The sequence below is a fragment of the Heterocephalus glaber genome, unplaced genomic scaffold (assembly GCF_053883595.1).
Source record: "Heterocephalus glaber isolate CG9 unplaced genomic scaffold, H.glaber_assembly_v1.0 deba00000676, whole genome shotgun sequence".
Taxonomy (NCBI): Eukaryota; Metazoa; Chordata; class Mammalia; order Rodentia; family Bathyergidae; genus Heterocephalus; species Heterocephalus glaber.
Window position 1 is genome coordinate 25,084,641 of NW_028258156.1, and position 27,371 is coordinate 25,112,011.

At 39.1% G+C, this 27,371-nt stretch overlaps 1 protein-coding gene across 1 annotated transcript in view; it reads left to right on the plus strand.

Annotated features, from left to right (window-relative positions):
- Positions 1 to 27,371, plus strand: part of Reln (reelin) — a 445,708-nt gene that overhangs the window by 197,570 nt on the left and 220,767 nt on the right. Inside the window, 3 exon segments of the mRNA XM_021253949.2 lie at positions 861 to 931; positions 14,415 to 14,447; positions 17,064 to 17,142. Coding sequence (XP_021109608.2) covers positions 861 to 931; positions 14,415 to 14,447; positions 17,064 to 17,142 — 183 coding nt within the window.

Below are 27,371 nucleotides of genomic sequence, written 5' to 3' on the forward strand. Positions count from 1 at the left end.
GGACAAAAGTAAAGAATTAATGTTAACATTTTTTAAATTAGTAAAAACATTTTACATAGCCTACATTCTAAAATCAGGTTTCTTAAAGAAACATAATTTTCTGTTCTAAAATCATTTAAGTAATACATTTTGCAACAGAAGAATTTTTTAGAGGAAACACTTCATATATAAAGCATAAATAATTCTTGCTCTAACAAGACATTTCCTATTATAGCCACTGAATAACGCATCTGCTACAAGGATATTATTTTTTCAACACTCCATGTTCACAGCTCTGATTAGGCAGGTAAAAGATGCACATCTCCTTCAAATGATGAGTTAGACCCAGGGTGGGGAAAAGGTGTATTTTATTCTGATCAATTTTATTATTATGAAAGCTCTGAATAATCTTTGTTTTTAAAAAATACTTTTAAAAACTGAAATGCTTTGTCTCAGCTCTCTGTGTTATGGCTATTGTTGCTTTCAGGGGAAAAAAAGGTACCTTAAGACCATTTATCTCCAGTACTAATGTTGTTACTGATCCACAAAACATTTTATATTGTCTCTGGAAAAAAATTTTAATAAGATCCTTTCCACACTTCTTCTTCCATCCAGGCTTTGCTCTCATCTGATGTTCAAAATAAGTGCACAAATGTTACAATATCTTCACAGAGTAAGATGGGAAGATAATTATCAGCCCAGGTGTCTTGGCTTACACCTTCGCTGTGTTCATTTATGTCACTGTTCAGATGTACTCTTTCTTAAAAACTGTATCTACAAAGGAAAGTTTTAGAATAAGGTTTTTAAATAACAATTTAAAATATATATTAGTACAGAGCATACTGCAATGTTTGAATTAACCTTTGCCTATTTATTTCCAGGGCTACGGCAACACACAGGGGCCAGGTTATTTTCAAAGATGCGCTAGCCCAACAATTGTGTGAACAAGGAGGTAAGAGTCATATTTGACCTGGCTACATTGTTGTGTCCAATTTATTCATGGTTATGTCCTATGTTCTATGTACTAAGTAAGCATTTTACTTTTACTTGATCATGATGCCTTTAAAATTGCATTATTAGGGCCGGGGATTTAGCTCAGTGGCACTGCCACCTGCCTCGCAAGAGCAAGGTCCTGAATTCGATCCCCAGTACCAAATAAATTGCATTATTGACCACTCTATATCCTTAAAAACTATTCATTTAGTAATTATTGATGAAGGTCTAATGCTGAAAATACTAAGTGTAAGCAAAACTAACCAGAAAAAATCTCATGGTTTTTCTCTAATGCATTACCTTAAGTTATCCTAAAAATACAAATCTATAATTCTGTATATTTACAATTCTACAAAAATATATTCTGCTTAATTTACCACTTAAATTTCTTGCCAACTTTGTTGAAAATGTTTCTGATAATTACACCAGGGACAGGGCTTGCTTCAACTGCCTGACCTGTTAATTTAAGACACATAGATAGGTAATGTGTTCATCTTAGATTAAATTTTACGTAGTATCAGATATATGTGACAGGGGCTCAGGAAACGTTAATTTCTGCCCTGAGACTGCCACATGCACACCGACTCTCCTCCACACCAAACTCACATGCACACATGCTCGCACATCACACTGGAAAGGTGAAAAACAGGATCCCTGCCTCCGTGCAAAGTAGCTCCTCCTATCCCTGCAGTGTCCACCTTGCTCACTTGCATCTCTAATGTAGCATTTACCACTTCTGCAGCATTTTCCTCTGAAAAGTGGTAGATGCTGCCCTCTGCATTGTAGACAGACACCATAGTGACCCTAGAAGCTGTCAGGGTGCCTGGCAGGTTGCAGCTACTCGGAAGCTATTGATAAACACGGATATGAGTTGGTCTCAGCCACCCACACATTCCTCAGTTAAGCATCTTGATAATGCAGGCATTGGAAGCTGATCTTTGTAAATGTTACACTATTTTCACTGGTCACCAGAGACATGTCATCAATTTTTTAGAATTATATTTTGGGGACTTTGTTAACTTAAGAATTACATATTATTGAATCTAATGGAAAATTTTTCTAGTTGTCTTTCTGTTAAAAGTATCTGATGGTCTTAAGAGAAAACTTATATGGTTTTTGAAAAACCTAAAATATTACCATTTATTATTAGTTTTATATGTATATAGTCAGTATGATTTTACCTAAGTAATGTGAATTTGTTGATTATTACTGGCAGCTTTCTGATTGTTTACTTATATAATTCTTGAATCACTCTAAATACTTTCAGACATATTACAATATTCTTTGGTTAAACAAATTTTTATTCTGTGATTTTTATGAATGCAAATATTAAAACATATGCTTTCATAAGTAAGTTCATGAGTTTTAACAAAATATAAATCTTTTTCTAGACTGTGAAAATACTCACATTACTGAAAATATAGAATACCATGTAGCAATAAATGTCAATATCCAGAGAAACCCTTAATGTCAGAAAAAGCTATGTCTAATTTTGTTAACATTTATCATTGCCTAAAAACGAATTTCTTTTACACCTTGAATTTTTAAGTCTTTTTTATTGCAAATGAGTTGCTGAGGTTGGATCATTTAAAATGAAAGGGCCAAGAAAAATCAGTTGGGGAAAAAATGTCAACCAGTGAAAAGAGAATTGCCTTGTATAGTAAGTAGTACTGCATGACCATGATTTACATGATGGTAGATGTGGATGTTATTAAAAATGCTGAACAGCCCAGGACCAGAAGGAAAGAATTGAGCTCTTCAATGGCACCTAATCCTTTGAAATGATATCAATTTGACCAAGATAAGGTAAAAAAGAATACTAACAAGAACGATGGCTTCCTGCTGTCAGGAAATAATAAGGAAAGTAATTGGTACCATAAACTATGTATTTATTTTGGCCCTATCTACTTTTAATTAAAACATTAATTATCTCTTCAAATAACACAATTTAACATGTCATGATTTTCTATGCATTCATTTAAGAATATCTAATATGTTTATTAGGGGAAAAATGGCAATCACTATATACCGCAGCACAGTGCCTTTCAATTATAACAGTCAGTAGATTTGTTGATTTTAATTAATAAACAATTCAAACAAAGCAAATGTTTTGTAGAGCTTGGAGACACATATTATTCTAAGATTGTGTCGCTGGCTAAACATATTGGAAAAAGTAAAAGTATTAGAAAACATACTCGTGATGCCTTAGTCTGCCGTCCTGATCCCTTTCCTGGAAGACCTCATCGAATGACTTTATTCTGCACACACATATCCAGCATCTTCAAGACTTCTGCCATCATTCTGGAGGAGCTCTCAGGCCAGCATGTAAATGGCAGATGCATGGATCACAGAGGAAGCTAACTCTGCCTGCAACCTTGGGAAAGCACCCTAGGGAGGTAGCCCTGGTCTTTGGGCTTTAAGAGCAAAGGTGAGGAGATTGCATGGTCTCCTTCTTCCTTCCCTGCTGACCCAGCTTTGATCAGCCCACAGCACTGTTCAGGGAATTGCTTAACAGCCTCCTTCCTAGTGGCTCTGTCCTCACTTTCTCGGTGCTGATACCGAGTTGCAATAATAGCTTTCTAAAGTGAAAATACGATTCTAGCATATCGCTGCTTAAAATCCTGCAGTGGGTCAATTAGAAGCAATAGCTTATCTTCAGAGTAAAAATTCCTACCGCTTGCCATGCAAACAAAGAAAATACAGCCTGGCTTCATTTTGCACCCCTACCTCATTTCTGGACATCTTCTCATTTCTACCTGAAAACTTCCCAAATGATCCTCATTCTGTCATCCCAGTGTTATTTGCACCCTCTCCTCTCTGAGTTTTCTTTTTTTGTCTTTTGGTTCTGGCTCACTGAGGCTTTCAGACCCTGCTTAGATATTATCTCCGCCTGGCAGCCAAGAGGGAGGGGATGCTTGGCACACTGTGACTTGGACAGTGTCAAAGCTGTGTCTGTGTTCAGACGTGATTAAGAGGTGGATGTGTCTCTATCGTGACCCATCATGGCCATAGAGTGGCCTTGTCTGAAGGAGGTGTCTTGTGAGCTTGTTTATGCCCCTGTGTGGCGGGGGCTGCTTTTCTCTTTCTGAGGACAGAAAGCCAGTGAGCACTGACCTCTGAGTTCCAGACTTTCCAAGGGCTTTGGAATCTGACTCTTCCTGCGTGACCTCCTCTCCCAGACACTGGAACAGAGAACGGGTCAGTGAGTTATAAAGTAAAGGGAGCTGGCAGGAGCCAGCATTTAAGGAAGGTCAGTGGGTGTGAAATAAAGAGCTTAGGATGATCAATGTGGTGAGAATGTGAACGTTTCCATTTTTTTCTTAAGCTTATCTGCTTTTATCCAGTAAACCTACATTGTTTGGGTTATAAGAAAATAACATAAATTTCACCCAAAAGCTATGCATCTGGGGTTCTATTTTTGAAGGGGAAGGAGCAGTCCCACTGAGGCAGGTGGAGTGAATCTTTCCTCTAGCACTTGCCACCTCCATACTTTATTCCAGGGAGAAGGGACAGACAGTAAACATGAGAGGCGGCAAGTGCTATAGGCACCAAGGGAAATTCTCCCTGCAGCCCTCGTGCCTGCCCACGTGACCCTTGCCTGACTCTTCCTGTGGTCTCTCCCTTGGTGTCAGAGTTTTTTGTTTAAATATTCATTGCCCTCAAATGGGAGGTTTTTGAAGGCAGGAATCATTATTGTGACTTAATTTTTTGTCTGCCTTCACACATAATAATGGTTGGCATAAAGCATTCACTCAATAAATGCCAAAAATTGACCTAAATGTTTGATAGTTGAAAACTCACTGAAAAATCTTTCTTCACAAACTTCTGCCATGGAAAATGTGACACAGCATAGCTGATACCAAAGCATTGCTCCTGACCCTGGTCTCAGGTTGTAAAAGTACACATTGTCACATTTAAAATCTGAAAACTATTCACGGATTTCACTTAAAGTCTAGTGAACAGTCTTCCTGCTCTTGGAACATAAACCAGATTCAGGAGTTTTTATACATCCACCTTGAATTCTGAGGTTCTAAGTAATTGTAAACACGCTCTAGCTGATTTTTACTGACATGGACCCAAAGTTTTCACACCTGTAGTCTGGGGCCGGGGCCATGCGTTTGTAAGTGTGTAAGTGATACGCTGTATTTTCCTGATTATCTTGAAAGTTGAAGATGCTTACGTTTACTCATTATCTATAGAAAAGAAAGGAAGTCATTCAACATTTCATGTTCACCAAGGCTTATTGAAAGCCTACGACTGGCCGGGTGCTGTTCCAGGGTAGGTCTTAGACACATGAGTGAACAGCTGCATTCCTGGGAGAGGAGACAGACAGGAAATATAATAGATGAGTACATGTGGTACCATGTTAGAGGTGGCAAGTGCTATAGGAAAAAAGTCCTGAAAATAGGATAGGGTAAGAGCACATAGTTTTGGTGGGGAGAGGGGTAGATTGCAATTGTAAACAAGGTGGCAGTAGGTCAGGAAAGGGGAATAAAGGAAATTTCAAAATAGACTGAAAACTTAAAAGGAACTAGGGCAGATCAATCTTGTACAAGAATTATTACTGAATGATCTGGGAAGAGCTGCAAACTTAAAATACATCCCTCCGCATCATGGAAAATATGCACCATTGAAATTTGTAATATGAATATGGTATGAATACATTGAGGGTGAGCCATAATATTTGGATTTATAGTATGATCATGGGCCTCTAGGTTCCTCAGTAAGCAAAGAACCAGGAAAATTAACAACAACAACAAAATACTACTCATAAATGTCAAGGCTAGAATCCGTGTCTCTGGACTCACAGCCCAGTGTTGATTCCATTATATCAGGTAGATGCTTGGAGCGGAGGGAAGGAGGCCCTGGGGATTCAACCCAGGACTTTTGAACTGAGCCATATCCTCAGAACTGTTTGGATTTGTTTGTTATTTTGAGACAGAGTCTCGCTAAGTCCCTAAATTACTCAGGCTGGGCACAAAGCCTCAATCCTGTCTCAGCCTCCCAGAGCATTGGTAATGCTTATAGAACAATTGGTTCTCTGGTCACTCCCCTCCACTCACTTGAACCTTACTGACACCCCAGGTCCTGCCCCTACCCTTGCCCTGGCCTTAACGCACATGGCCGAGATTAGGGGACAAAGACTCCAGCCTGCCCTGGAAACTTCGAAAAACTCCAAACCAAGACCCATGCGTGCCAGACCTCCCTGCATGACCTACAGTAACCTTTCTTCCCCTGGAGCTCATTGACAGTTCGATTATGGGCCGAATCTCATACATACAGTGATAAGGAGTGAATGGTGGGAAAGGACATTCACAATAGCCACAGCTGACGTGACTCCGCACCCTGTCAGTCATGTGTCAGTCATGCTCGGGAAGACCCTGATTTGAGGCTCTCTAAAGCAGGTACAGCACTTGAACCCCTATACCTAGGCCCTGGAGCTCCTGCCATTGTCTTTAGCCCTGCACCAGCCACTCACTCCAAGGGTGCTATCCCCTTTAGTAACCTTTACTGCTGTTGTGCAGTGTCCAGTTCTTTGATCACCACACACCAGAACCTAGGCCCCTGTTTCAGGACCCCATTACCCACAGTAACTTTGGCGTCACAGGTGTGCGCCATCACACCTGGCTCGATTATGCCAAGTAGATTCTTAAATTTAAAAATTAAACATTGAAAATCTTTGGAAACCACTGTCACCAGACAGGGTCAGAGGTTCCCAAGGCAGAGATAAAGAACCTAAATCCACCTCCTCACCTATAGAAAAAGCAGCAGGTTCACTAGCTCTTGTCAAGGAGAAAGAATTTTCAGAACTAGTCAGAAAGATGCATAAAGGGATTAGACAAAATTTTAAAAGTACACACTCAAAGAAATAGAGTGGGGGCCCCCCCAAAATGAGGTACATCATAGTCTGGTGCTATATGTGGGGGGTTGGGGGTAGAAATCTGAACAACTTGCGAATCCTTGGGCAGAGGAGCTGAAAGGCAGTGTTCCTCTTCTGCAGAGGAAGAAGGTGATGGTCCAGGCGTAGGTGGGAGCCAGTACCAGGACTGGGGTCCATCCATAAGTGAGAAGAGATGGCCAGAGTCCATCTGCAGGCTTATTGTGTCTTCAAGGACCTTAGGAATTTTTTTGGACTTTGTTTTGTTCTGTACCTGCAGTATTTTTATTAAAAGTACAATTTTAAAATTATGATTCTCCTTTTGACACTCTTTCTTCTGTGCTATCTCACCACAGACTTACTGAGCAAGATCATCCCTACTGTCCAAATTCCCTGAAACCCCAGGAAAGAATACAGAGGATTTGGAGCCCTTGTAATCCACACATTTAAGGCCAAAGCATCCAGCGTGAAGCTGATACAAGCACATCAGCTGCTGCTGGGCCAGTAATGTGCACAAATCACAGTCGAGGACAGAGTGGAGAGAATAATGGTGGTGTGTGTGTGTGTGTGTGTGTGTGTGTGTGTGTGTGTGTATTCGTCAGCCTGTGAGCTCCTTGGCAAACCCTCTTCAAACACACACATTGATTATTTAGCAAGGCCAGCTGGTGGGCTTAGCAGTCATGCCCTGTAGTGCCCCCAAAAGGTGCGTGCCATTTATAAAGCATGCTGTAATTCTCTGTTGTTGAGTTGATGAAAGTGGCTATAACCAAAGGCAAATGTTTTATGTCAGGAGGAAAGGGGTCAGGCTTACAGCTGGGGCAGAAAACCTTGGCTGCTCTCTGCCAGGCTCAGCAGTTTTGCTGCTGTTCGTCACCCACAGCATAGTGAGAGGTAGGAAATGTGGATGTATTCTCTATGGGCCATTGGGTCATGGTGCTATTCTGTATACTCCATTCAGGCCCTAAACTCCTGGGAATGGATAAATGATTCAAATTAAGGATTGATGAAAGTTTACTTAAACTGTGAGGTAGAAGGAAGAAAAAAGTTTCATAAGCAAATCCATAAAGCAAATGAGGTCTTTAACCTACTTAGATGGTTTTCAGAGCTTTGAGAGTACCTTTTAGGGCTGGGGTACAGCTCAGTGGTGGAACACTTTCCTAGGGTATACAAAGGCCTGGGTTCTACCCTAGAACCACAAGTAAATACATAATTTTAAATAGGCATTTTATACCCAAATATCACACAAACTGTTAGGTCAAACATACCAAAATCCCATGACTAAGCCTTTACTTAATAGCTTGTATTACTAAATGTCTTTCTAGTAACCTGAAATGCAGTCTTTATTAAATCGGACTTGTTTCTCTCCAATAGAGTTTTACCATTATCTACTTTAATTGTTAAAGGGGAAAAATAATGTGCCTTGGCTAGAATTTACCCAGTGTTAAACATTTGCTAGTCAAAGACATTTGTTTTGTAGCTTGGATTTCAGTTTAGCAGTTACAGCTCCTGTTCATGACATTTTCATTTATACCCAAGAGGAGCTAAATTAAGAGGCTTGGGAAAACCAACCAGGACACCCCAGCCCCAATTTTACATCGAGGTCTTACAAAGTATCCAACAAGGGAAGGAACTAAAGCCCTCTTGGGGCCATGGCAGGCAAAAAGTGTCCCTGCATGATTCAGAAGACAGGCGAGATTAAGGGGCATGACAAAGAGCTGATTCACGTGGCCACAGTAAAATTTCTTGCTGCTGGCTTTGGGTGGATCTGTCTACCTTTTTAATTTCCTGAAGAAGAGTGTTTTGGGCTGGTGCTGTTTATTCTGAGGTGATTGAACATAGATTTAAGCAGCCTTCTCTTCCATTCTGAGGGTTATATACATTGCCCTACTTGACAGCTTTATCTTAGTCCAAAGTCAAAACACCAAGATTTATGTGTGAGAAGAATTTGACATTGAGTTCTTTAGAATGCCCACAGAAGTATGCTTTCCACTCATGCTGCTTTATAATCTGCTTGATTCCCTCATATTTTGAAGGGCAGAACCTAGATTTCTATCTATATAATTACTTTGAGAGGGTAAGGCTGCTACTAACACACGTAAATCATGGTTCTGTTTTGATTTCTGATAGATTATTTCATGCAACCTATTAATCCAAGCTTATTTTTACTGTACATGTGAAGATCCAATTGTTTCATGTAATATGATGCAGATTTTCATAAGCAGGTTTTAAGACTTGAAATTTATGACTATTAATAGCACATGGGACATCGCACCAGCCCATAGGAGCTATGTGACAATAAAAGGCAGGTTTGCGTCCTGTTCTTAAAGAGCTTTTAATACTGACATAGTAGTCCAAACTGAGAAGAGAAGGACCAGAACACATTTACAGAAAAACATAGCCTCGGGGGAGGGGGGACGTCCTGTCTCTGAGGCCTTGGTCCAACAGTTTTGCGCTCTCTTCTTCTTTGTAGCTTCAGCATTTTACTCCTCAGAGATTCCCCCTCTCCCCAGTGCTGCACTTTGCTGACACCATCACTCCTGGGATCAAGGATGCAAGAATATCATCACGGACTGCACCAAGCCCTCTGGCCACGTTTCTCTCACACACTCGGGCACATTGAAAGAGCCCTGCACATTCCTAAGCTTCCCTACCTTCCTAATCCTGCCATCTGGCCTCCACAGCCAACACACAATGGAAACAACATCCTCAAGGTCACCAGGATGACAACCAATGCAGAGAACTCATACTCACCCTGCCTGACTTCCCTGCTCTTTCGCAGTGTCCTACGGGTTCCTCTTCTCCATGGGTCGTGCACTCTGGGGCTGGCAGTGTCTGCCCTTGAGCCTCTTCTACTACTCTGTGTTGTCACTGGTGATCTCACACCTATGGTTCTCATCGCCCTGCCTCTGTCCATGTGCTAGTGCTCGGTCCTGGTCCTGACTCCAAGTCAAAGCCCCGTGGCTGAGAGCATGCAGCTCTCTCTCTCTGGACTTGAATTTCTGCTCTGGCACTTTTCTGGCTGTGTAGTCTTTCTAGGATGAAATTTCTAACATAGGGAAAATTATAATACTGATCTTTTTGGACATTTCATATCATTCCCAAGAGTCAGGCATAATATTCTATGCCCAGAAGGAACATAGTAAAGTTTTTAAGGATTAAATGCCATAATGAAATGCATAACTTAGTGACTAGCACATAAATACTCTAAATGTTAGGTATCATCATCATTACTGAGCACTTACATTTAGATGCTATTCTGATACTTTGAACTCAATCTATTCTAAACTGAACATCACTCCCCAAAATCTGCAAGGCTTTATTGCAGCTTTGGTTAGTGACTTCATACTCGACCCAGATACTGAAACAGAAACCTTGGTAAAATTTTTGGCGTATCCTTTTCAGCCTTCCTTGCCTATACTCAATGTGTCTAAGGCCAATTAATCTTTTTAGTATCTTTTATCATGCCTACTGCTTTCCTCATCTTCTCCCCGCTCCGCCTCCCCCTCACGTTCCTCCTCCTCCTCCTCCTTCTTCTCCAGGGCTTTCACACATCCATCTCTTCTATTCGCAAATCCCATTTTGTTACTTCCAGCATGAGATCCTTTCACTGCCTCCAGTAGCTTCCAGGTTCCTCTGGCTTTCCAGACCTTCTCTGGATTGTCCTGCCTCTCCCTAACCTCCTCCTCGTCTTGCTCTTTCCTACTTCTCAGTGTTATTTAAAAGCCCTGGGTGCTGAGGCTTTAGGTCAGTTCACAGCTGTACTTCCTGCCAACTTCCCCATCTCTGAACTACATTTCTTGACAACCTCAAAGGTCTATTCTTTTAAAAAAATTAATAATTCAATAATAATTCAAATGGTATATTGTTTTGTATTCTAGTTTTTCACTTACATTTGTGTTCATATTTGTAGATAATTTTTAAATGTATGGATGTGACCTCAGAAAAGGGTGGGGGAATGGACATAGTAAGACAATGAGTCATAACTTTTAGCCATTAAAGTCCCATCATTGACAACTCATAGAAAAATAAATCTTATTTAAAAAAAAGTTCTCTGTCCCCCAGTCATAAGTTATAAAAGTATATTATAGTTTTTATCCTATTCCATTTATTCCAGAGTATAAAAGATAATGAGTTGTTATGATATACAAATCAAACCGAGGTGGAAAATGAGAGAAGATAGGAAGAGAAAATTGCTAATATCACTGAGCCTGTGTATAATTTAGCTGTCTTTAAATATTAAGCAATCTTTTATATTGATCATAAGTATATTCTTGGATACAGGAAGAACTGTTTTCACTCTAAATTTATAACATTTTTGGAAGCTTAATTATCATACTTGAAGGTCAAGCAGTGTTTTATTGCAATAAAATACAAAAAGTAATAAAGAAATTATTCCTGGGGAGATGAAAGTCTAGGTTCATAGCCCATTAAATACTAACATCACAGACCATGTCTAATTTGTCATATTTAGCTTTGGAAGTTTAATACATTTGAATTTCAGATTAGGTGAAGAGCTACCTGAGGCAAAACTACCTAGGGCCTTTGAATTCCAAAATGATTCAGGACACAGAATTCCTGAAACCTAGTACCTGTATTTGTAAGACTTGCTTGTCGTCACATATATACTGCTTCCCTGACTCAAGAGCTTTTGTTAAAAGTGATCAATAAATTAACCCAAGGCTCATTAACTACTCTCCTAATTTGATTTTAGGGACCTTTTCATTTTTCTGCCCACATATTTAAATCTCCACCACTTGCACTGAGCAATTTGTTCAACAAGGTGGCTGAAATGATCACTACTAATGCATTTTGGAGTCACATGATTACAGTGGACCTTTGACTTACAAACTTGATCGGTTCCCAAGGGCTGGTTGTAACTCAAGTTAGTTGTAAGTCAATACAGCTGAGATCTGGATGTTTACCTGGGTACACGTATAGACAACAAGAGGCAGATGAATCTTCCATTAACCTGATTAACCCAAGGTATTCGTATGTCAGGCTGATCGTAACTTGAGGGTCCACTGTGCTTAAAAGTCTCTTTCTAAAATACATCAGTTGAGAGGATAACACTTGTCAAGAGAATAACCTTTGAGGAAATTAAATAATAATCTCATTTTTTCTAATGTGCCCATTCTGAGCTGCTGTGACTTCATGAGATTTTGATGGGATCGACTTTTGAAAAAGCATAAACAGATTTCACTTTTCTCTATACCTAATGTTGTCTCTGAGTGACTGGATTTCTTTCATGACTCCCTAACCTTTTTGTTTGACAGTGATTCCCTAACTAATACTCAGTACAGACTTCTTTCCTAGGTCAAGTTTAGCACTGTCCGAAGAAGTATACTGTAAGCCTCGTGTAATTTTAAATACGACAGTAGCCACATATTAACAATAAAATAAATAAATGAAATTAACTTGCTTGATAGTTAATATAGAATTATAAAATATTAAACATTTCAATATAATATAGTCAATATAAAATTATTGACATATTTTACATTGTTTTTACTAAGACTACAAAATCTAGGGTGTATTTTAAACTGAAGAGTGCATCTTAACTATTGGAATGTAAATATGTTGTATTTCATAAAATTTATAGTTGAAAATAGCTTAACATACTACTCGTTCCTTACCTACTTGAAGATCTTCGAATACCGAAACTAATTTTCCTTTAACATCCTCATCCAATTTGACAAAATTTGTTCATTTTTTAGAAGAGCCTCATGTAACTTTGATGGCAAGTTTCAAAACTATATCAGTTTCAAAACTATATCTGTCCAAGTGAATTCATTTATTCTCGTACCAGTCTAGTACTATTAATATGTAATTCACAAGAATGTTGCATAAATTGAGAAGCAACTCCAGAATTATTAATATAAACAAGAAATTCTTCAATTTTTGTAGCTTTCTGCAGACAATTTAGATAATGCTAAGATCTATATTTGAAATCTTCTAAACATTGATTCATGTTAGGAAAATGTATAATATTGTGAATTTGAATTTTAGAAATTTCAATTTCAACACAGCTAGTTTGCAAATAAACTCTTGCTGCTCTGAGTTTCCAATTCATCTTGTTCATATGCAGTGTGATATTGGTGAGAAAATATACATCATTGTGCTGTGTTTTTGTCTTTGATTGTTGGATAATTGGCAACCATTCCTTCTGTTTCAAGAAAATCTTCAACCAGAATTAACAATTCAGTGAATTTTTGCAAAACTCTCCTACAACATCAGTAAGCATTGGCACAATACACAAGATCTTTAAATATATTCCCCTCTATTTTATTTCAGAAGTTCTATAAACTGGTGATTTTTTTCAGAACATTTGCATATATATATATGCTAAAAAGCTTGAACAGCCGTTATATCCCTGATACTTTCTATAGAATCTGCCTCAAACAGCTGAACACTGGCATTTCTAATATGTATGTTAACATGAAACAATAAGACACACATTAGTGTCTTGTTTTGTAATTCTAAGTAAGTCTGGATTTTTAATCTAACATAACTGAATTATTTCCTGTCATAATTGAAACTAAATTTTTTCATATCTAGCTGAAATTGTTATAAAATATTTTAAAATATCATGTCATGAATTGTATCCTCAGGTAGTAAATTAATGTTTCTTCATAGATTTGGAAATCCTTTGAGAAAAAAATCAGCAGAGTTTTAATTGGGAAGTGACTTGTACCTCCATGCTCTTCCTTTCTTCAAATGCATGTTCGAACCTGCCCTCCTCTGCTTCTAGGGTCCAGGGTTCGTTGTGCTTTCATTGTGAAGTCTGGAGTCCGTGGCATTCAATCCCACTATCTTGTTCTCCCAATAGTTCCAATTTTATGTGCTCTACCCTCTACTCTCAAACCTTCATCTAGTCATGTTGGACTTGTGGTTCTCCCACAGGCCGTCCTCTCTTGTTCTCTCTACCTTCCTACCTTGGAAGGAAGCGCTTCTTCCCTCCTTTGCCTCTATCTGTCTTCCTCCTTCCAGTCTTCCAAAACTCAGCAGAGAAACCATCTTTTCTGGAAGCTTCTCTTGACTCTCTTCTTCCCCTAATCAGCCTGGTTTAACATCCTCCCCTTCCCATTCCCCTCCTCCAGGCCCTCTGGACACTGTCTTAACACTGCCCTCTACTGCAGTCATCCCCACCCAACATGGAGCTCTGTGAGAGCTGGTATGGTGCTTTCTGTTTCCATTTCCACAATGTTCAGCACAGTTCCTGGTGCGTGTGGGAACTCGGAAAGGGTGTGGTGTATCCCTTAACTATGAGGTCATGTTTCTATCGTGTGCTGGAAGGATACCCAACTAAGCCTATTCAATAAGTGACCCCTGTAAAGGGCCCTCCTCTTCATTCTACGGGAAGCCATTACGTTTAAATGCAATAACCAAATAGTTAGCCATCTTATTTTAGGATGTTTGTCAACATTTTGTTCTTCCTCCTAGACGGTCTCTAAAATTTTGATTACTTTAATGTGACCTAAATTGGGCAGCTGCATTTGTGATTGTTTATCACTGAATTTTGCTTTTGTTGCTAACCAAATGTCTCTCTTTTCCTCTCTTGGTCCAGCTCCAACAGAGGCCAGTGCGCACTCACATCTAGGTAAGTTCAAGGCTCCTCCCTTAGGACCTGCCCTGCATGTTTTGCTCTTCTGGAGATGTGGGCAGGTGTTAGAGGTGTGAAAATGCTCAGCCATCTCGGGCTCGCTGACCAGTTGCTGAAATGAGACTCGGGTCCAGACTGGGCCTGGACACAGAGCTGGGTAAATTCATGTGTTCTTCTGGCAACTGGTCCTTCATGCAGGGACTTTCACACCTGCCGGAGCCCTGCCCAGGATCCTGCTCAGTGTCACATTTAGGCTGAGTGTGTGAAGGATGAGTTTTCCCCAATGGTCCGACCATCACAGATACCACAGTGCGGGGCAGTGGGTTTGGGCCCATGCATGTGGAAGAACAGAGGTGCCTTCAGATTTGAGACTTCTGTTCAAATTAGTACACTGAAAGAGAGAGACGATTTTCTTCAAACTTGGAAAGGAGACTGTCTGCTTTTTCACATGGTAGCATGATTTTTTTTCAGTGTCTCCTACTTAGCGCCTCAAGTTCTGAAGGTAAAGTTGTGTAGTGGTTAAGTGTACAGCTTCTGGAACCAAACTGCCCAGGTTTTTCTCAGCTTTGCCATCTGCTAGCCCTGTGATAGTGGTGTGCCTTGGTTTCCCCATCTGTAAAATGGGATGATAATAATAGTGCCTACTTCACGGGGTTGATAGGAGGATTAAATGAAGTTGTAAAGTGTGTGATGAATAATATGGCAGTGTTTGGAATAAATAAATAAATAAATAAATAAATACAGGAACAAATAGCCATTGAGGCTAACCCACTGCCTTTGTACAAAAACCTCTAGAAAACAAGTGACCTTGAAGAGTTAAATTTCTTGTGTCAGTAAGAACTTATTTGAAAAACAATTTCCTATGCTATACAATTTAGTAGGAGTGAAAAGAAGCCATCCTCACTGTTCTCGCCTTTCAGATGGGTCTCACTGAGGGACTTCCAGATAGGTCAGTTGTCTCTTGGGATTTTCCTTTCAACCTATAAACCCAATTAATTTATTTTTCTCTTTGGAAAACCTGCCTTGAGAAGCTGGGCTTTTATGTTGTCTGCAGCTCCAGGCTGCTCTGAGTTGGCAGATTCAGTGCTGGCTTAGAAGGATGCCTCCTGGCCGCTGGGCCGGCTGGTGACCCTCAGTGGCCCAGCTGAGCCTGGCCCGGCTGGGAATCTGAGAGCCAGCGCTGTCCCCTGTAGGCATTTCAGACACTGCTTCTCATCGCTGGGAGGAATCATTAACTCTCTCCCCAGCACAGAGTGCACCCCGCTCTCCCCATCGTCCAGCCTCCTTCCCCTCTTCTCCTGCCCCAGGCTCTCAGTACTTGGATTCATTGGTGTCCAGGACTTCATTATGTGCTCGCCTGCTGGCAGACCTGGAAAAAGGGGGCTAGGTGGGGCTTTCACCAAAGAGAATTGGAAAGTATGCTTCCTGATTTGAGAAGAGATTTTAATTACCCAGTTAGCTCAGAGAATTATATTTGAGAGAGCTTTTCAAAACCATAAAATACCACTTTTGAAAATAAATTAAAAATTAGGGTTTTTTGCTAATCAAGTGATATGATTTTAGTTTTTCCAAAAGACATCTGTTAACTTGTTCAAAAAAATTGTGAAGACCCAGTGAGTTTATGTTATACTTGAAATAAACTTTAGCAAGTCGTCTGAATCAGATGACAGTGTTTTTAAAGCACTAATTAATTTTTTATAACTTGAACACACTTACACTGTGGCTGCCATAAAATTTTTCTTCTTTGCCCATCTGTTTTCAGTGGAAATATATACGCTACACTTTCTGAAAAAGTCTTTGGTCTTGACATGCCCAAAGCTCTTCTAAAGCTTGAAAATGGGTATTTAACACAATTCAAGGACAGTGGTAATGTATTTAAAACCATGGATGGTTCCATGGCATTCCTCCTGGTTTTTAAAATGACTTTACTTAGGAATTTTACTTACTCATATAGATAAATTCTCCCATGCAGTCAAAGCACAGTAAATTAAAATATGAATGAATATAAGGAATTGGAAAGCAAGCCAGAGGGGGACTGGGGATTTAGCTCAGTGGCACTAAGCCTGCCTAGCACATGGGAAAGAGAAGGGAAGGAAGGAAGGAGGGAGGGAGGGAGGGAGGAGGGAAGGAAGGAAGGAAGGGGAAAAGGAAAGAAAGCCAGAACAAGAGGGGTAGTAGGAAATACCAGAGGCTTTAGCTACAGGTGAACAGCCAGAATACTCCATCCCCTTCATGCTTTGAAGTGAGATAGAGACTGAATCTGCCTCCGTGTCTTGGAAGATGTGGGTGGATGTGTGTCAGAATATGAGTGACAAGTGCCATGTGGACCCTTGTCGTGGTTGCTGCTGACCTTGCCCTCCCTCCCCTCCTGCCTGCTGCAGTTTGGGAGGCTTTTCTTTGGGGCCTCTGGGCTCCAGGCTTCCAGGTGTCTAAATAACTTAGCCTTCACCCCAACCCATAGTAGGAACAGAGCAAATACAATCAACTACTCATTTAAAATTCAGTATTAGTTTAAAATACTACTATGCTTCAGAAGTATGGGATGTTAACAATTTTGTTTAGCCGAATTTATGGTTGTAATGTAATTCTTTTCTAAATATTTTCCTTTTTTAGCTGAAATACATACTGACAGCATTATCCTACGAGATGACTTTGACTCCTACCACCAACTGGAATTAAATCCAAATATATGGTAAGTTACAGGAATATACCTCATTTTGGTTTATTTAATGCAAAAAATAATGCTAACTGCACTCTTAAGAAGTAGTTACTTAAAATTAGATTTCTCAAGTATCAGAATTGTTCAACTGTGATATGGACTTAATGTAGGCAATACATAATGGTTATTTCTTTATTTCTTCAAGGACTGAATCTAGGTGCTCCTCTAAGCCATGTGTGTGGTTAGAAATTTTTTCCGTTTTACAAACATATTTATTTAGAAAAGATTATACTATAGTGCTTCTGATAATTACACTGATGCCAAATGAAAGAAGGAAAATTTTTTGCCTGAAATGACAAATGATTTGAATCATATTTCCAAATAACTCCTAAGTTATTGGATCACCTTGTTATTTATACTGCAGTCTTTTCTAGAAGGCTGTTAAGGGTTTTTTGAGGCTAAAGAAATAATGAATTCAAACTTGTTCATTAATAACTGTGCATACATAGATTACTGCCTGAATTTGTTGGCAATTTGTTATATTTTTTGCTGAGTTTGAAAGAGTAGGTCTGTCAATCCAGAGCCACTGTCAATCTGCCTAATTTGGAAAACTCTGAATTGCGATTCCTGTGATATTATATGCTGTTGTATGGGCAATGAAGAGGTCAGGAGACTCCAAACTTTCAAATTACAATGGGAATCTAAACAGTATTCGAGACTAAAGAGTGTAACCATTTCACCCATGAGTGTGGGTGATATCATGTGATATCATTCCTGTTTTTGTTCACTGTCACTGTTTTAATGAGCAGTGATTATATACAGAGAAAATTAATAAAAGGTTACAGTTCTCCCAACCTGCTGGTAGTTTAATAGAGAAGACACTAAAACATATCTTTAAAAGCTTGTAATTTAGGATAGATTAAATGTGCTAGAGGGTTACAGATAATGTACTGTAAAATTCCAAAAAAAGGAACAATAACTCTGGTGGGAGTTTCTTGGAAAAAGTAGTCACGGACTGAGAGTTGCAGATGACCTATAGATAGAATATTAGGCCTTCAGTACTGCACAACAAACTTTTATGTCTTCTCTAAAAAGAAATATAGGTCTAGATCATGTAAATATAGAACAAAATATTATTAGACTAGACAGAGTCTTAAAGTCTCATAATTCATATGCAGTTTAAGGAAACAATCTAAGACTATATCCTAAATATAAATTTATTAAAATAAATTGAATCCTTTGTTAAGGGGAAAAAATAAACTTTCCTAAGCACCACTTTACCTGGGAAAAATTCTCTACTTCTCTTCACACTTGGCTTTTTATATTCCATTAGATGTTATCAAATGATTTGTTTCTTCAAGCCAAGTTCTTTTCTGTCAAGCTAATTCATGGTCTTCAGTGAGTTTTCTTGACAAAGACAAAATGTGACTTTTATGTGATTCAAAATCTGTTGTTCTTAAAATCAATAAAATGTGATTGATTCTGCTTCACCCATTTTCATGGCTGATCTGATATGTGCTTTCTTGGCCAAAATTATAGATTTTGTGTCCCTTTAACTTAAACTATGGTTTCTATATGCTTTCTTGGTTAAAATTATAGATTTTGTGTCCCTTTAACTTAAACTATGGTTTCTATATGCTTTCTTGGTTAAAATTATAGATTTTGTGTCCCTTTAACTTAAACTATGGTTTTTCCTACTTCTGTAGAAAACCTCTTTTTAACCTTTAAAAGTCAGTTTCTTCTGTCTTCTATCAAATATGTTTCAGAGAGGAATTTTACTTTATCCCTTGATATTCATAATCTCTTTTGCTTAGTCTTTTAAAATTAAACAAAGAAAAGAAAAACAGAAACAGTGATACTCATTATTAGAGAGATGACTGTTGAACAAAGCCAGTGGAGACTGATACTAGGCTGGTCTGGTTTGACTCTTGAACCAACCACTTGCTAACTGAGTACCCCAAGAAAAGTGAAAAGTGAGAAGCTGCTTCTCTCACTCATCTCCGTTTCCTCGCAGTAACAAGGAGGCAGATGCAGTCCTCACTGAGCTCCGCGTGCTGTAGAGGCTCAGTGTGAATGAGGGCCCTCTCACCCGGCCTCTCTTCTCCCTCCTCTTCCCCTCCCTGTCTGTCCTCCCCTCCCTTCCTCTCTCCCCCTTCTCCTTCCTTTCCCCTTTCCTGCCTCTGCCTCCATCTCTGCCTCCCTCTCTTCCCACTCTGTCTCTTCCACCTGCGATGGATTTGCACAATAGACTGTTTGCCTCTTCCAAAGTCAGATATTGTTTTTTGAGAAAATAATCATTCTTACTAAAAATCTAGTTTATTTAAGCCCCCAAGTCTTCTTTCATTACGTTTTCATGAAAAACAAACACCAAATTTAAAATATCTCTATTATGTAATTAATGGGATGCACATAGGTGAAAATAGCAATAGAGCAGAATCACAGAGGAGGGAAAAAGAGGTTATCAGGTGCCTTGGAGCCCTTGAAAGAAACATAAACTCCCTAAAGTCAGAAACTAGCACCCAATAAAAGCAGATATCCCAGTTACATATTCCCAATAAAATAACAAAGACCCATTTTGCTTTGGAACCTTACAGTCAGTGTTCACTCTTTTGAAGTCTGTCTTCTTGGTACACATTTTGTCATGTGAGTTTTGCCTCTTGTAAGATTTGTCCAGAGAAGAATGAGAACCACTGGCAGCTCCGTGGTGATGTGGAAAAGAAAGTCCTTGCTCCCAGCTCTGTCTCTGTGCCCCTGCCATGCCCCATGGCTGGGAGCACAGTGCTGGGTGTGCCACTTTTGGCCAGAGTCCCATCATTGAATGCTTCACCAAAAAACTTGCCTCAAGAGAAAAATGTGCTACTTATATGAGCATGTTTCTCCCATGAGGTCCTAAAAGTTTCATATATGTTATTCAATTTGTATTTTATGGATAACCAAAAGGACAAGTCGAGAAACTAAAGCCAAGCTTAGCGGTACACACCTGCAATCCCAGCACTCTGGGAGGCTGGAGCAAGAGGATCACAAGTTCAAGCCCAACTTGAGCAACTTAGCTATAACCTGTCTCAAAATAAAAACTAAAAAACGGAGAAGGCCCAGAGTTCAGTCCCAATATGGCAAAAAAAGAAAGAAAGAAAGATGAGGAGGGAAAAAGAAGAGAGAGAGAGAAGTAGGGAAAGAAAAAAAGAAAGAAAGAAAGAAGGGAGGGAGGGAGGAGAGGAGAGAAAGAAAGGAAGAGAAGGGAAGGAAGGGGAGGGAGGAAGGATACATGTACAATGTTGACCAGGTAGATCAGTTTCAAAGTTAAATCGTTTTACTCGCTTCCATTAACTTCACCTAATGAAACTAACTTTTCATGTAATCCTTTAATATCCAAGTTTGTTGTCTCACATATAAATGGCGGTACATAAAAATGATATAAAATGATATTACTACTATTATAAAAGAAATAGCTGTAACTCTTTCAAGTATTCAATGGACTTTGGACTAAAACCAAGAATTTTTTTACATTAATGCAATCCTTTTTTTCTTTTTTTTTTTTTCGTCAATGCAATCTTGAATGTACTGTCTACCTACTCAGTTTAAATATTTGAGTTTATAAGGGCCAGGGATTTAGCTCAGTGGTTCTGCCGCCTGCCTCAAAAGCACAAGGTCGGGAGTGTGATCCCCGGTACCAAAAAAAAAAAAAATTGAGTTTATATAACAATAATTTGACTTGGTGAAAAATTCAATTAATACAAAACTATAAACAATAAAAATAAGTCTTTCCTCTGCCCCAGATCTACATTCTCTTTCTCCACAGGCAACAGTTGGGGCAACAGTTTCTGCAAGTCCTTCCAGAACTTTTTATGCTTGCACAAATATATTTATCAGTTCTGCACACAAACTTGGGTATCAGAGAAGCTAAACTTTCTTTGTTCTTCCATAAACCAATGTTTTTCATCCCTTTCTATCAGATTAGTGGAAACTTAATTTCATTCAACTCTGATTTACTGTCTCTGATTTTTCTGGTTTTTAAACTACGTTTTGAGGGGCTTATTCTGCAGCACCAGGTTGTAGGTAGGGAGGCACCTGCTGCCCCAGACACCCATTCCTCCTCCTTTGTCTCCTCCAGCCTCTGGTGACTAATCCACACAGAGAGCCACTGTCCCCACCCTATCCACTCCTTCTGGACAGTTGCTCTGTTTTGAGGCCTTCGTGAGGGCGTGGGAACTGCTCTGTGTTCCTGGACCTGGGCCGTGGCCATCTCTTCGATGCTGTAGTCCGGGGCAGCTGTGGTCCTTCTGCCTCCTGGGTCAGCAGAGAGTCTTTTTACTGTTTGCACTCCAGATTTCTCTGGGGCTTTACCAGGGAAGTAGTCCTTCCTCTCTCTGCTCTCTCAGCCTCTTCTGATTACCTTGTGTGGCTGAGAGGTGAGATGTAAAGTTACAGATGATGAGAAAACCAAATCAGTATCAGTCTAGTTATAGCTCAGGTTTGATGAGAGGGATTAACTTTGCTCTGGTCTGGAGCACTCACGGGTAAACATCTGGGCTCCAACACTATCCTGACCAATTCCAATGTGTTATTGAACCCAAGCAGGGGAGAAAGAGTTGGGATAGAGCAGCATCAATTTCTGAATGCTCCTGACAATCCCATCAACAAGTGTGTGCGGTACAGTCGCACTCCAATGTCCTCCAGAAACTGGGGAGACAAATCTCATAGAACTAAACTTGAAGAATGTTACAAACCCTAAGTACGCTTTACCTTATTAACATTTCATTTCAACAACTACTACTTGCACACTAACTACTCCTTCAGAATTCCTTTTAATGAATTACACTGTTTCAGTATAATCTCCACCTTTCTGGGGTGATGATTCCATTATGCATCTTGAGAGGATGTGGGTTACTTAGTCATGTGCATTTGTCAAAACTTGAGATCTGTGTATTTCACTGTGTATAATACAGTAAAATTTGCTTCAATTAAACATTTTAGCAGAAATAAGAAAAGCAAAGAGAAAAAAGTATGAAATGAGACTTGTGACTTGGAAGGGAGGGAAAGAGAGAGAGAGGGAGAGAAAGAAAAGGAGGGAGGGAGGGAAGGAGAGAGGGAACAAGAGGAATTAAAAAGTAAATGAATTTTTTAAACTGATTAAGTTTTGTTAAGAAGAGTATTTACCCTCCAGGCAATTCCAAATTCAAAGAGGAATCTTTGTTTTGCTTAAGTTATCCCTTTTAATGCTTGTTTTTGAAGATTACTGAAAGCATCCAGAGCACAACATCACTGATGTTCCAGTGGGAAACACAAGACTATTAAACAATACAATAATAGCGACTAGATGACAACAGATGTTTCCCCTCCAGCACAATGAAAGAACAATGCTAATAGCAAATATGCCCTGTTCTGCAGAGATCAGGGAAGAGCAGGACTTACTTCTCAGAAGAAGCATCTTAAATGAATAAATTGTGGTACCAATGGGGATATGAGACATCAAGAAGGAAGACTTAACATAGTCTCAGATCCTCCAATGCAAGCAGACCTCCATCAGGTGGTTATGGTACAGAAAATGCTACAACTTACAGCTAAAAAGCCACAGATTCTGTTGCATCTGGTATTCTCTTAAAAGTACTCATTTGTTGGAGTGATTAATACAAAATGGAACAAAGGGATTGGTGACTTGACTCATTAAAGTTCTTCTCTTTTGAGAAAAATAATTGAATAAATAATATAAAATATTGAAAGTTTAGGAAGGGGGGAATGTGTCTTACTTCCCGCTGAAGCTTTCTTGCTTAGCCTATATGAAAAAAGAAGTCAAGCAAACATCTGTAGCTCCATAGTATCTTGTAGCCATGTCCTCTTCATAAATAAGAAAAATAAAGGAGGCACCACCATTCTGTAGCCAAGCATGAGAACCACAATGTAAGTGAAGGTCCCAGGTAATCAGGGTGAAGTGAGGCTGGTAAACAAATAACTGACAAAGAAATCGGATAAAATTGAATTATTTTATCTAGTTTTGCCAGACATTTGCCCAATCTCCAGCAGTCCAATGAGCAGTAAATCTGGGAGACACTGTGGGTAGAGGAAGAGAATAAACCCTACATTTTTTTCAAGAGATTTTTTTCAAGACTACAAAAGATTTTAAATAAATAAGAAAAGTAAGGCAAAATAAATATTTCCTCTGACCACATTCCCTTGCCAGAACCTCTATACATCATTGTATTTTGGGGTTTGGGAATTACAATCTGATTGTTGGGGGAGGTTCATGGTGTAGCCTTCTGATCTTACATCATTCTTTTTGTACTTTTTATCTTCCTCGCTCTTGATTTCTTCACCTCTTTGTCGACTTCTCTCTGTTCTTTTTTGTTAATAACTTTTCTTCTTACTACAAAACTCTCCTCTAACTTTCCTCACTTGCTTCCTCCCCCTTCCTCTTTTTTTTTTTTAACCATGATGCAATTACTCTGGAGAAAGCTTCCTCTATAATAGGAAGGTTAACCAGGAGGTTTCCCACTAATAAAATAAGGTATGAATCTGTAGGCATATTATTTCTTATTTTAATCTCTGTTTTAGATGACAGAAGCAAGAACTCACTCAATGGAATTAAATGTCAAGAACATTTGATACAAGTGAGAAAATACTTCTTCAAGCAGCATGTTGTAGAATTCACCATAGTAGGAGATCAGAATATTATATGCAGTTGTAGGAGTTTAGAGGGGTTATTTTTAACCTATTTGTCATCGTACCTGTTAATGAAGCATAGATCAAATTTTTAAACTCCCCAGTGAAATCAGAAGAGTTCTTTTACCTTCTGCAGTGAGAAGTAATAAGAAATGAGCTATAAACGGAGTTTGTCATTTTCACATTCAAGGTATGTGTTAGTTCCTTAAAAAAAAAAAGGCATGACATAGTTGAAGGTGATATTATTCTCAGTCTCATGGAGTGAACTTTCCTTGCTATTTGTTTAAAAAGAAAAAACCCTACGCTTACAAAGAGAATAGGATTTTTAATGTTTTTTTAAAGCTTGCTCTTTTGCTTTTGGAAAATGATCATATAAATTGCTTACAAGTAAATAGGCATGACTTCTTTATTATAAAACATTGTCTCTTCATTCTAAACTATGGCCAGAGGTTGAGTACATTGGTTGTGGAAGACACAAGGATCATTGATATCTGAAGAAGTCCTCCGGTGGCACAGTTACCAAGTGGCCTGCAGGGTCTGGGTTATGGTTACATTGATGGATTCCCCTTCCTGATCTGGCCTTGCTTTGGGAGCTCAGGTGATGTCTCTACCTGAGGGCAGAGACAAGTTATCTTTTACTAGGAACTTCTTGTTTTCTTTTTCCAGTTTTAAAGAACTCTTTAAATAATGAGAACAAATGTTGTTAAAATTATTTTAATGTCTCCACACGGAAATGGTGATGAGTAGACAATTCTGGCTTCTAGAAGAGCAGATTGTGTCTTGTGAGGCAGACTGTTAGATGCTGATCCATTTGGGGGCAATAAATTAGGGATGGGTAATGCAGTGTCCTCTGTCTTGGGGACAAATGGCATGTATCTCAAATGAGAATTGATGGTAACTGATTGCCAGTGGGTTTCTGAGTAATTCACTTGTTTTGGTAGAGTGCCTCACTAAAGGCTGAGTGATTTCACTCCTATCTAAAAAGAGGAATGAGTAGCGTCAGTAGACTACTCTTGAGCAAATACTATTTCCATTATTTATTTATTATCAGGATGATGTCACCACCAACCATTGTAAGTCTGCAGTTGGACAGAGGAGCCCCGTTTTCTCATTAATCCCCTCTCCTTCCTGCCCTGTCCTGAGAGCCCTTCTGAGTCACCGCAGTGTGTGGGGCCCGGGTCTCCAGCACATCGTGCTGTGGATTCTTCTGGGCCTGCTGACTGGGTGATTGCTCCTATTTTTATGCCTAATAATTTTTAAATCAGGATAAAGGCATAATTATACTATTAGAAGTGTACTCTGTACCTGTCAAATTCCTTGTCCAAAAACAAAAACAGCCACATTAAAAAACAAACAAACGAAAAACAAAGAAAACTGGGAACAACACAAGCTTGGAAACTGCAAGGGCCCTGCTTCAAAGTATTTCTTCTTCTTTCATGTTTATGCTTATGATTTATCCCTCATCTTGTTGATTAGTAAGTACCAGCCTTTATATTTGCTGATTTTTAATGTTTTTATTAGGAAAAAAAAGAAGAAACAAAGAAAGAGAGGAAAGGAGGGAAGGAGGGAGAAAACAAGCCGTAATCCACGTATAATAGATTCTGATAAATTATCTACTGTGATATACTGTGGTACCTCGGTTCATGAACTTGACTCCACAGTTCTGTCACAAATTGAGTTGGATGAGAACTGAATCAGACTCAGTGGTTAGGTTCAATGTTGCTTATGGGGAAATATGATTCTATTCTCATCCAGTTCAGTTTGTGACCAGAACTGTGGAAAGAATTGAGTTCGTGAACTGAAGTACCACTGTACAACCAAAGGAGTATTGAATTTGACTCAAATTTACTCCAATCTAGTTTACTAGACTAATTTACTCCATTGAGTTCACTCAATGTTTTCTATGAAATCCATTTCATTTCTCTTATTTTTGTACATTTTTATTAGCAAAACAAGAATCCTTTTATACTATAAATGAAAAACAATTTTTAAGAACAGTCATTGGAGATTTTCAAAGTAAACCAAGACAATAAAAATGACATTCTTTGAAAAGCACAATCTTTTTATAGAGTTGAAATTCTTTTTTTTTCTTACAGGCTACATTAGGGTGGAGTGGGAAGAATATTGAACAAAGAATCAGGGGAAGTGAATTCTGGTTCTGTTTTACCATTTATAGAATGAGAGGGTAATGAGATGCAGTGATATTGCAGGTCCCCTCTGACTTAATGATCTGTGAACTCTAGTCATAGATAAGGCTCATGTGAAACCTTAAGCATGTGATAAAGAGGTTCAGAGGAGATTTAATATAATCTTGCTTTGCATGGTCTTTGAAAATTGCAGCCATTCCACTTAAAATGTCTTTTAATCATATTGTTCGTGGCAGAATATATTTTGATGTGGGAAATCCGTATGATGTGCCATGGTATTTGTCAGATTCTTACATTCTATTTCTTTCATGTTAGGAAATAGGAAAAAAGATGTCTTAAATTAGAGAAATATTCAGTAGTTTACTATTGGAGAAGCAATTCATTGCTAATCCTTAGCCTGGGAGGTCACATTCCTTTTCCAATTGAAAAACGAAAGTTTGTTTAACTGGGATTATTTAAAATTTCCTTTTTCCCACACATCTCTCAACAGCATGTTACCTAACATTACAAAGCTCATCATTTTCCTCAGAATGAGTAAAGGAAAAGAAATTTCATTGTGAGGCCATAGATTTACTTGGCCCAACAAACAGCAGCTTTGTTTTCCTCTCTGAACCTAAAGAAAATTGAACCACCATCATCCGGCAAATTGAACTCAAGTTCCTAGGAACTCATAGAACTTTTCCATAAGGGAAGAACACAATTTCAGACTTATAGGGGTCTTCACAGAGAATTCCCTTTGGGATTAAATACCTAACTCCACTTAACCAAATAAAACTTAGACGCAGAGGCCTTCTGAGAAAGTTATCAGGACAAGATGAAAGAGGACGGGGCACTTAAGTATTGTTTTGAATTCCATAGCGAGGCAGAAATTAATCTTCTTGGAATCACATAGATGTCTGTTTACATCTATAGCTTTTAAAAATTCACTTTGTCTTCCTGACATAGTGTTACAGTTTGGGTCTGGATTGCTCCCCACTGCACCCCACCCAGGTCTCATGTGTTCGGAAGGTGGTTGGATCATGGAGGTGCTATACTCATGGGTGGAGTCATCCATTGGTGAGTTCAGTGGCTGTGTATGCTGTGGGCTGTGGGCCTATGGCTCACTGAGGCATGATCTGGAAAGATCACCTCCCTCCCTGGCTCCTCCCTTCTCTTTCTGCTTCCTGGCCACCATGACATGAGCAGTTTTCCTCCACCCAGGCCCTTCCACCATGCCTTCCTGTCTTGGAGTTGGCGAACTATAGACTGAATCATCTAAAAACCATGAGCCAAAATAAAATTTTCCTCCTTTAACTTGTGACTGTTGGATGTTGTGTCTCAGTGACAAGAAAGTGACTAAGACACATGGATCCCTATTCTTTGCTGAAAACCATGACCACCAGTGTTTCTTTGCATTCACTTGTTGGTCACCATCAGGATCATTGTGTTCATCGTGAAATTATGATATAGTTTCTCCCT